We start from the raw sequence: 11991 nt of genomic DNA, 5'->3' as shown, positions 1-11991 counted from the left end.
GGATTCTATCTGGAAGAAGATCAAGAAGATCATGCCTCAAAAGAATTTTGAAGAAGTTTGGAGTTGAATAAATCTGTTTGGATAAAAATACTATAAGTCAGAATCTCTACAAGTCACGGATTTAGTGTTATAGAGAAGTCATTCGAGAACTCCAAATGACTTATCGAGAAGTCAGGAAAGCTACTAGAGAACTCAGTGAGATATCGACAAGTCAAGAAGACATGAAGATTGGAGATATCGACAAGTCATTTCTTCACTAGAGAACTCAGAGTTATCGACAAGTCTACATTCATTAGAGAATTCTGAGTTATCGATAAGTCAAAATTCACTAGAGAACTCTAAGTTGTCGACAAGACAAAGTGAAGACATGATGCTGAGAGATCTCGACAAGCTAAAGTTTCATTCGAGAACTCAGAGAACTCTATAAGTCAAATTCACTAGAGCATTAGAGATCTCGATAAGTCATTATACTTATCGAGACAGTACGCCATAAATTGCTTTCAGCAACACCCAAACTGTGTTGCTATAGACCCGAAAAAATATTGCTAAAGGCCCAAAAAGGGCCAAGGCAACATCAAAGTTATGTTGACCCGTAGCTAGTTAATATAGATATCTATAGCAACATAGCACCTACTCTACTGCAACATACCATTCTTTGTTACTATAAATCTCAATAGCAACATCTTTTGGACTCTATAGTATCATACTTATTGTGTTGCAAAAGATCTTAGAATTTCTTCCAGAATAGTGGGCCTCATATGTGGGCCCCACATGTGGGACCCACATAAATATTTTAAAAAAATTATATTCAATATAGTTGGTTTTCCCATTATTTTTCACAAATTTAATAATAGATAGACAACAATTTAAATCCAAAATAATACATGAAAATATTTTAAAAATATTTATAATAACACTCAGCTTACATTAATATTAATAAATATGAACTTTTGAATTAGTACAAAAAATGAATCAAACTCTATAAAATCTACATTATAATAGCTAGACTAACGAGGTGTAGCTTCCCATCCCGATGCCCACAGTAAGAACATCGAAATTGCAAAATCAGCAACATCTGACAACAAATGAGCCGCATCTGTCAAAATAGCTAGACTGTTGGCCTTAATACCTCCAACAACTTCATGTCATTATAATGTAACTTCATTATAATTAGTATCTTCTTCCTTCGTTAGCCCAATTTCATCTGATTCCTTGGGAGTAACCTCATTCATGTCATTGTTGTTTGTTGGAGAATGGATCTTAGAGGCCTCACTCGTGTTATTGTTGTCAGGAACAGCATTCTTCTGGAAGCCAACATTCCCTGCACATACGCCAAAAAGTTACTTAGCAAATACATACTCGTGATTCTAATATTACAGATCAGAAGTAACATGTATTTACAGAATGCTGGTTTACAAATTACAGCAATCAAGGTGTTGCAAATGTAAAACATGAAAACATGATATTCAGTTAATGACATGTGCAACATAATTTTTTCTTAATCAAATTTTTATTCTTATTATACTCAAAACTACTGCATTGCAATTTGCAAACTGTCAGTATTTTGTTAAGGTACAGTACAAATGACAATATCCAATATTTTACACCAATTTTGATCACACTTGTAAGCATGAATAAGCTAAACATATCATGTATTCCTATATCATGCATGATATTTATAAATAGAGATAGAATGTACTTGTACATAATGTTCATATATGTAGTGATCAGAAGTTGTCCTTGTGAAAATCAAACTTTGTGGTTGTTTTCCGAGAGAATTCATGGGAAAAGTGCCTCAGTTCAGGAATTAAAGCCGCAGCACCGCAGTAGAACACTCCTGCACACACATTATTTGTATAATTATAGACCTCATTGCTAACAGTTTATTTACAAAACTGCAATATTGTTTAGTTTCGAGGGAGACATGGCATGAATACATTTTCAGACAATACGATATGCATATGGCATCACATTGCTTTGCGAGAAATGGCAGATACTAATCCATGTATATACTTACCAACTGGTTTATCAGGATGTTTGACTGCAACATGCTTGAATTCGTTACGCCAATTAGGCCTAGCAAAATGCGTCCTAACGCGCGTCCCCGATACAATGTCTACACCATTTTTAGCATGCTGGAAAGACTGAAGCATGGCAATCAAAGCTGACCGTGCATCGCCTTCTTCATACACACTTGTGCAGTAATTGTGCAGCTCAATTACATGCTCTGTATCCTTTTCCGCAACCTCATTCATTACATTTTTGAACCATTCAAATGAGCCTTCTTCACGAGTGCAGTATGTCATTAACTGAATACAGATACCATAGAAGTGCTTCGTGGAGGAAAATGAAATACGCGTATATTCCCAGCAATAGAAGTTCAATTATTAACAAATTCTATTCCCACAGGATTTACAGTTTTGAACTTTACACTTTTGTATCCTTCCAGTGTTTTTCAGCTTAAAGGAGTTACACATTTCACAAAAACATCAACTCTATCCATACCTTGAAACACAAAACATGTTAGCTGTATAACATATATTGCTCGCAATTATAAGTATATTACCGACTGAGGTTCTGCATGTAGTGACACTTATAAGGATAATTGCACTCTTAAGATACAGAGCCCAACCACAAAATCACAGGAAAAATCAGCTATGGCAATGTTACTACCAGCTAACCACCCAAGTAGACTCCTTGCCAATTTAATTCATTATATACTAGTGACAAATACACTAGTGTAACAAATTAATCACAGAATATAGCCACCATAAATACTCTGAATGTCACATGAGATGAAACAGGTTGAAGCACTAATAGTTCTTTGTTCTTCAGTTTGTTTCGTAGTCAAGTGTAATGGATTAGAAACAAAACAAAACAGTAGACACCTTTGCGCTCAAAATTCAGGATAAATATAGAATATAAAACTACAAACCCATATATGAGAAGCAAGTATATTACCATAACCTATAAAAGAAAAGTAGAAACCTTCTAGGTTCACAATAACAAATACCATGATGATAAAGCCAATAAAACTGAAAATAAATTTGTCACGTAAATAAATCACTAGTGCCTCGCTGCAGATCAATCCAATAACGCTTTTAAATGACAAAAGATAAATTTTCCAACCTTTATTAGTTTGAGCTAGTTCAGATGGGCCATAGCATCTCGATCATCGAGCCTTGAAATGAGTAACGACATTAAGTCAGAGGTAACATTTGAGCTGCAACATGGCATTAAACTACGAAGATCTTCGAATACTTGAAAGACAACTTAAAATCAGGCGCATCCTTGACCTATATAAAAAAAACCATCCGAGTCTAACTTTTGAGTATTAACGAACACAGGGAAATTCACCGATCTAATTCACCAAACTGGATATGACTGCAGAGAAAAGGGATTTACAAGTCAAGTATAAAGGTAGGAGAAAATATACATTTCAACATCTTCCTTGGGCAAATTGGAGCAGCAAAGACCAGAATCCCCTCGAAGAAGCTGAATACAAGTATTTGGGTCCTATTAACAACATACATCACCTCTACTCGCCATAAACAACAACTGCATCGTCAAATCCAAATTCTCCAGGCACACTCAGCTAATCCTCTCCACATCTCTTAATCGGATCCAACGACGAATGTCTATCAAAGTTAAATCTCAAAGTCTTCACTCGAGAGCTTCGATTATAGAAGAAAAGTGTTAGATTATAGCGAGTAGATGTGAGATAGATATCGAGAGCTTCGATTGTGTATGAACCGGAGCTCTCGATTAAGAGCTCTCAAGTCAAATTCACTGGAGTCTTAGAGATGTCGTCTCTGTGAGCCTAATTGGAGATCTCGAGTAAAATTGTCAAAGTATAAAATCACAGACTAGTTTAATATTTAATATTAACAATCAACAAATAATCCAAACAACTGGATTGACAAATCTACAAAAAGCAGCTTGAAAAATGTGTAAGATCAATGGTGAAGATTAATTGACAGAGAAAAATGAAAATTATCACACAATGTTAAAGATATGCTAAGCCAGAAATTAAAGATCTATTTTTTCATAAATAGAAATGACAAATGACAGTTTAGAAAAACTAATAACATGTTTTATTGTACACAGTATAAACCAGCAGTTAACTGAATTATAAAATTAACACTGGTCCTTTAGTCAGTTGTAACAATTTAGATTAAATTTATTATAACACTCTCAAGGAGAAGCTAAACTCTTTATCAACAAAGAGCCTAAAAATTTTGTAGCAAAACAGTCTTAATTTTAATATAAAATTAAGTGAGTTTTGAAGATTTGTGTTCTTTATTTTCTGCAAGCATAATTTCTCTATGAACACATTTTACTATAAGATTTAATTTACTTTGTTCAACCATAAACATTCAAGAAAAGCCCAAAAACAGTAAAACACATTCATCCCCCTTCTGTGTGTTATTCATTTCCTTACAGTATATAGAGAGCTGAAGAGTCCTGAAGTGACTGGCTATTTTATCCCTCGTTTAATAAATATCATAGGAGTAATTTTAGGAATAATATTAAAATGACCCAACCCTCTAATAAAATTCATGTTTAAAAAAATTTAAACTACATTTATCTAATATAACACTAGATTGCAAATATATAAGATTACATATCAATTCAAAATTCAAACTAAGTATGAATTTAAATCACATAACATTATTTTAAAAATCACATATAAGATCACATATAAATTAGATCATATATAAGATCACATATACATGAATATATAAGATCACATATCTATTCAAAATTCAAAAAATTAATAAAATTCATGTTAAAAAATATAAACTATATTTATCTAATCTAACACGAGACTGCAAATATATAAATATATAAGATCACATATATGTGAATAAATTAGAGATCAAAGTAAGAATATTCAATGAATGCAAGTTGTATTTTTCAGATGGTATGGTGTATACTTCGTAGATCAACCTAAAAGAAAGTATACCCGAGAGTATTTATAGACTAAGTTAACTTTCAAAATATTTCAACAATACGCCCGATCTTGACCAAGTCTCACGGCTAGTTTGTTTTTATTTGAACGTTAAGATAATCTACAATACATTTAAATTAAAGATAAGATAGATTTTAAAAGATTTTAAAAACATTTATCTTTCGTTTAAATTTAAATACCAATTGAATAAGAAGTTGTTAGGATAAAAACAAGTATTAACAACTTTCTAGAAAATAGAAAATAGCTTTTATAAAAGAGTTTTAACAACTGAGAAGCTCTAATTTTAAACACGTAAAATATATAATAGAGTCCTTACAAAACTCATTCCTATTAATTATTCTTCAAATCAGTAATTCTGATTTATCTTTAATAAGTTCCAGACAGATACTCGGAGCTTGCTCATAAGACTGTCTCTACCAATGTTAGCTCGCTGACAGACTAACGGCAATCGGTGTATCGGCAATAGGTGTATCGGCAATAGGTGTATCGGTAATAGGCCTGAAAAAGTATCTAAAAATATCCAATTTAGATATTTGTGCCCTGTCGAAGTAAGGAACCATGGTATATATGTTTGGAATAGATTCCATTTTGAGAGAGTTGAAAAAGCACTATCTCGTTGAAAGGTTCTATACATCTGCCCTTTCTCAACGTATTTCTTTAGAAAAAGACTCCGATTTTTCCTCTTTTCGGATGGTAAATATTTCTCAGAACATGGAGTGTGAATCAAACCCATGTTTGAATTGAAATTGAGATACTGATGCGAGTTCTTCCCTTCTGAATCAAATAGATTCAGATCTGAAAGTCTATCATGAATTTTATCTTCAGCAAAACAATGTTAGTAATATAGACACATAATGCAATCATTGTGCTATTAGAATAACAACATAAGCTATAAGTTTGTTAGTAGTGTGATCATCAAAATCATAAGGCTATCACCTTACTCTAGGGCTGAGCAAAAAAATCGATTTAAAACCGAAACCGAACCGAAACCGAAAAAAACGGGGAAAAATCGAATCGAAAAAAAATGATCCGGAACCGAAACCGAAAATTAAAAAACTGAACCAATTTAAATGGTTCGGTTCCGGTTATACCTTCTAACCCAACCGATAAAAAGCGAACCGAACCGGTTACTAATATTAATAAATAAATAATATATTTTACATATAAAATACATATATTATTTATGAAATTTTCTAAAAATTATAATAATATTATCATATTATAAAATCAATCGGTGTAGAGTGTTATGCTGTAACGTCTAAAAGAGGCCTTAGGCTCTTAGCAACCTACCTGGATTAAAATGAAGCATGAAAGTGATTCCACATAGCTACTAACAATTATCCAAGCGCTTACTAATGGTCCTACTGATAAACCTTACTCAAAATAATGGTATAACTGTGCATTAGAAACCAGACAAAAAAGAGATAATATACTCCCATCTGTTGTAAAATACTAACTATATTATAACAATAGCTGGATTAAATGAAAGGGTTGAAGAGCTAATAAAAGAAGAATGCAAGCAGATGAGAGGAATGTTGCTGCTCGGAGGTGAAAGAAATATGTCCTAAGTCCAATCATGTATTAGGATTTAGGAATAATTTTTATGTAATCTGTTTTGATTTCATTGATATTAATAAAGACTTGTTTTGTTTTTATTACGGGCTTTATCTATTTAAGTGTTTAAATAAGATATACCATAGTTTAGAGTAAAGCTTTTTATGGATTATGATGAGATCATAATAGTGAGACCTAAAAAGATGATAACTCTAAACTTAAATAGTTCCTGGTCATAGGATTACTAACTGGTAATTAATAATCCGCAAAGATCGGTACATACTATGCTTGCTTCATTATGAAGGATGTCTGTTCTCATAGACATTTGTGTGGTGACACTATAGCTAGTATGTAGGTGCTTATTATGGAATAAGTTCACTGAACATGACTCGCACAGCTGAACAACTGATGGAGTTCACTCACGTGTCAGCAGTTGTTCACATAGTAATAGTTGTACAAGTATCCTTAGACTTGAGGTCATCATAGTCATCTTTTGTACACTGAACTATGCTTTGGTTTAGTTCTTAGTCTCCAGGGACAATTATTAGGGCTCTTCTGGGTATAGGAATTTGTACACGAAGATAGTGTATGATCAATAAAGGATGTACCCCTTCCAGTGAAGGAAGCGAATGTTCAAGGCTGATCCACTTATGCTAGTTCAGGAATCTCTGGCCAGAGTAAATGAAATTAGAAAGGAGTTTCTAATTTGCATAGAACTACGCATAGTAAATGGTAAGCAAAGTGATTGAATTAGATAGGCTTGACACGTGATCCATGCCATGTATTTAATCGGGACATTGTAGGGTAGAAGGAGTTTATTGTACGGTAACTATTCACTGACAGGTTCTTGGTATTCTAAGCAGTGAATTCATATTATCCGGATAGTCGCGATATGTTGAGAAACATCACTCACGATGTAGAATAAATGTGATTAATTAATTAATCATATTTAATAAATTAGAGAATTTATATAAATAATGATAAAATAGTTTTATTATTATTTATTTCTACTATCGGCTTAATATTGAACTTACAGGGTCACACCATAAAAGGAGAATGATTTAATGGTGGAGGAATTAATTAATAATGGCCAATAATTATTTATTTATGAAATAAATAATTAATTGGCAAATTTAATAATTGATTAAATGAGATTTAATTGATTATAAATTAATTAAGAAAATTTCTTAATATTATTAATTAAGGATTTAATTTTTGGAAATTAAATCAAGAGAGAGAATTATTTCTAAAGTGTTTAGAAAAAGAATTAATAATTAAAAGGTGTTTTAATTATTAATGAGAATAATAAATGGGATAATAATAATATTATTTATGGGAAAATTTCAGCTGAAAATTTTGCCTATAAATACACTATTATAGACCCTATTTTATTCTAACCCACATCAAATCCAAAAACCCAAAAAGTTTGGAAAACCCAATTCTCTCCACCTCCTTCCTCCTCCTTAACATCGTTTTCTTGGTGGATACCGGTGGAGTGCTTCACATTTGAGGAGCAACTGCTATGGATCTCTGATCGTTGTCTCTGAATTATTTTAAAAGGTTAGATTCGATCCCTCGAATTTTTTATTCATGATCTGTATGCTTTTATTTGGATTTTGTATGTGTAAAAAGTGTTTTGCCATGCCCCCGCTGCGTTTAAAATCCAACATTGGTATCAGAGCATAGGTTGTATGCATATAGATCTGTGGTAAAAATTTCAGAATTTTATGTGCTTGTATGAATTAATTATGATTTTTACAAGTTATATTATGGATTAATTTTGTCTGATGAGAAATCGTTTCTCAAAATAATTTTGAATGTTGATCTGGGTTCTACAAGTGTTGTAGATCGTCTGGGTATTTTTTTCATAATTTTATGATGTATAGATTTTTTATTATGAATTTTTGAAGTTCTTGTAATTAAATTCGTAATTAAATAAGTATAAATATATGTATATATAGTATATATATATATGTTTGTATTCTCTCTGTTATCTATACAAAGTCTATTGTACGTTTTGTTGCTGCACGAAAAGAATGTCAGGCAGAAAGAAGGTCTGACTTGCACGGAGTTCGAGAAAGAAAAGGCGGCGGCGGCTGCTGAAAAAGAAAAAAAAATAGGGGTGTCACGCATTCCGGGAATGCGTTACACACCTGTGGCGCATTCAAGGAATGTGTTACACTCTTTAATGGCTTAAAAGGGGTGTAACGCATCACTGGAATGCGTTACAGGGCTTGTAACGCGTTCCTGTAATGCGTTACAGTCCGTCTGTTGATTTTAAAATTGATTTTCTGGGAGTTTCGTAACTCCGTTTTAGGCGTGCAATATACCGTTGGATTCGTTTTTCCGAGACGGATCTAATGGAGTGATCAATTTTAGTTTATATAAAAGTTTTGAACTGTTTATATTTCCATGAAGTGTTTTAAAGCTATTTTTAACTGTTTTAGTTGCTTTTAAATGCTTCATGTGATACATAGAGATGTATAATGCTTAGACCTATATGCTAGATGATGTAACATGCCTACCTTGATGTTTATTCATGTTGATATATGTGATATATGCTTAGTTTATCATGCGATGATAGATTTAGGTGAATTTAAATGAACATAAGGCGCTTGTTAGACAACCTAGTATAGTGAAATTGTTTCATAACCTTAATAACAATATTATGAATACAATCATGAGATTCTTGTGTTTATGAAACACGTAATTGAATATGAATTTTTGATATAAGAGAAAGGATGATTCTGTCAACAACAGATTTCTATCTGTAAGAAAGGGTTATTAAGTGACGCCTCTTGACAATGCTCCACCCGATCTGGGAATCATCTGATTATTGATTATTGATTTGAAATATTTAATTTAAAAGGAAGAATCTATTTATAATATGATTATGTTTGTAACGTAATATAATCCCTCTAAAATTAAATAATATCAAGTAGTAATTGGCCAATGACACAACGGGCTTGTGTCGGTCATAGCCTTCCAACATGATAGAAAAGTAGTTCTTATTTTTGAATCATTGTCGGTTCGTGCTACAGCCGAGGGCTTTGATTTCGAAATAAGAAATACTTGTCTATTACATAGAGATGTGTACATTGAATAAAAATCTAAAGGTCGGTACGTGCTACAGCCGTGGGCCTTTGGGGACTGATTCAACTGTACGGAATGTTGGGTTTGACTTGACTTAGAATATTGAGTTTGTCGTGCCACAGCCGAGACTCAATTATTCAAGAGGCTAAAGTTTGATTAGGGAATAACATAAGATGTAATTGACAAGAGTTGTCTGCCTATTGAACATTGCATGGCGGTTCGTGCTACAGTCGGGGTTGTGTAATGGAATGTAGGATCCCTATTCCCACTAGCATTATGAATGCTTAATTTTTCACGTAGGGGGTTGAATAAATTAGATAAACTAGTGGGAGCCACTTATGAATAAAGACCCGATTCATATAGTGTTTTAAAATGAAATCGAATATTTGCTAAGTGTTGTTATGTGTTTATCATTTACAGATTTACAATATACATTATGTCTTCTGCACTATCACTCAGGAGCATACTAGATGCTCACAAATTGACTGGTCCTAATTATACTGACTGGCTTCGAAACTTGAGAATTGTTCTCAGGATTGAGAAGCTGGAATACGTGATTGACTCACCTAAGCCTACTGAACCTGCTAGTGATGCATATAATGATGAACATGTTGTGTATCGTAGGTGGATAGATGATGCAAATGTTGCTCAATGCATCATGCTAGCTTCCATGAACATTGAGCTACAGAAGCAACATGAGCGTATGGATGCTCACACTATCCTCATGCATCTACAAGAGTTGTATGATGTGGCAGGGAGGACAGCTCGATATGAGATATCGAAGGAGCTGTTCGGTTGTAGGATGTTTGAGGGATCATCTGTGAATGACCATGTACTTAAGATGATCAATTTGATTGAACGTCTTGGACAACTTGGTTTTGCCATGGATGGGGAGCTGAGCCAAGACTTGGTCTTGCAATCGCTTCCGAGTTCGTTCTCGCAGTTTATTGTGAACTTTCACATGAATAAGTTGGATGTCAGCCTGCCTGAACTCCACAACATGTTGAAGACTGCGGAATCGAATTTTCCCCTAAGAAGAGTTCTGTTCTTCTAATTGGTGAAGGTTCCAATCCTAAGAAAAGGAAGAGGAACCCTTCCAAGAAGAAGAAAGTAGGTGAGAAAACGCCGGTTCCACCAAAAGCTGAAGACCCCAAGAGCAAAGTTGTTTGCTTTCACTGTAACAAGGTGGGGCACTGGAAGAGGAACTGCAAGGTTTACCTTGCAGAATTGAAGAAGAAGAAGGGTAGTGAGACTACCGCTTCTGATTCAGGTATGTTCATAATAGAAGTGAATATGTCATTTCTACTTGGGTATTAGATACCGCCTGTGGTTCTCAAATCTGCAATTTGTTGCAGGGACCAAGGAGAAGTAGGACTCTTGAGGAAGAGGAGGTGATTCTACTGATGGGAAATGGAGCAAGAGTTGTTGCTGAAGATGTAGAATCATTTCATTTACATATGCCTACGGGCAAGACTATTGTTTTAAATAATTGTTATTTTGTTCCCTCGATTGTGAGGAATATTATTCCCATGTTAGACTTGGCTGGATTTTCATTTATTATTGAGAATAATGAATGTTCTATTCTTAGAGATAATATTCTTTATGGACGTGGTGATTTAAATAATGGTCTGTATATATGTGACATAATTTACTTCAGATTGAACAAACTAATAAAAGAAAAGGGATGATGAAAATCTCACTTCATAGTGGCGCTACAGTCTCCATTTAGTAGACATGGAGAGAGGACTGCAAATTTGCTAGGAATGGTACACACAGATGTATGTGGACCAATGTCTAGCAAGCCATGGGTGGATTTTCATACTTCATTACTTTCATAGATGATAGATCTGGATTCGGATATCTGTTTGATGAAATACAAGTCTGAGGCCTTTGAAAAGTTCAAAGAATATAAGTATGAAGTGGAGAAACAACCAAACATAGTATTATAACTCTTCGATCAGATCGAGGTGGTGATTACTTTAATGGCGTGTTTCTAGATTATCTCAAAGTAAATGGTATAGTCTCCCAGTGGACTCCTCTAGATTGGTATCTGAAAGGAGAAATCGAACTTTGTTAGACATAGTTCGGTCCATGATGAGCTATGCAGATCTTCCAGTATTCCTATGGGGTTATGCATTGGAAACCTCAGCATATTTACTGAATAAGGTGCTTTCCAAATCTGTTCCTCAAACTCCGTATGAGATATGGAAAGAAAGGAAACCGAGTCTTAAACACGTTAAGATTTGGGGATGTCCAGCTTATGTCAAGAAAGTTGACCCAGATAAGCTGGAATATCGATCCGTAAAATGTAGTTTTGTGGGATATCCTAAAGAGACTTTAGGGTATTACTTTTACACCGATCATCGGGTGTT

The 11991-nt window shown here is 33.8% G+C and overlaps 1 protein-coding gene across 2 annotated transcripts; it reads right to left on the bottom strand.

Annotated features, from left to right (window-relative positions):
- Positions 1-855: 855 nt before the first annotated feature.
- LOC141707810 (respiratory burst oxidase homolog protein B-like) lies at positions 856-3855 on the bottom strand. Of its 2 annotated transcripts, XM_074511179.1 has the most exons (5): positions 3437-3854; positions 3130-3296; positions 2018-2505; positions 1700-1837; positions 856-1321 (listed from the first exon to the last, which is right to left on the bottom strand). In XM_074511179.1, the coding sequence occupies exons 3-4, from the start codon at positions 2304-2306 to the stop codon at positions 1728-1730; spliced, it is 399 nt and encodes a 132-aa protein (XP_074367280.1). In that variant the 5' UTR covers positions 2307-2505; positions 3130-3296; positions 3437-3854; the 3' UTR covers positions 856-1321; positions 1700-1727. The 2 variants fall into 2 exon arrangements, with proteins under 2 accessions (XP_074367280.1, XP_074367281.1); XM_074511180.1 differs by having other exon boundaries at positions 1706-1837; positions 2018-3296; positions 3437-3855.
- Positions 3856-11991: the final 8136 nt, after the last annotated feature.

Source organism: Apium graveolens, chromosome 2, assembly GCF_009905375.1.
Source record: "Apium graveolens cultivar Ventura chromosome 2, ASM990537v1, whole genome shotgun sequence".
Taxonomy (NCBI): domain Eukaryota; kingdom Viridiplantae; phylum Streptophyta; class Magnoliopsida; order Apiales; family Apiaceae; genus Apium; species Apium graveolens.
Note: the sequence above shows the minus strand (reverse complement) of the source record. Positions and strands in the feature narration are given on the sequence as shown.

Coding starts and splice junctions, on each gene's coding strand:
- LOC141707810 (XM_074511180.1), bottom strand. CDS start 2,306: ATGACATACTGCACTCGTGAAGAAGGCTCATTTGAATGGTTCAAAAAT. Junction 1,838..2,017: donor ACATCCTGATAAACCAGTTG/GTAAGTATATAC, acceptor ATGTGTGTGCAG/GAGTGTTCTACTGCGGTGCT.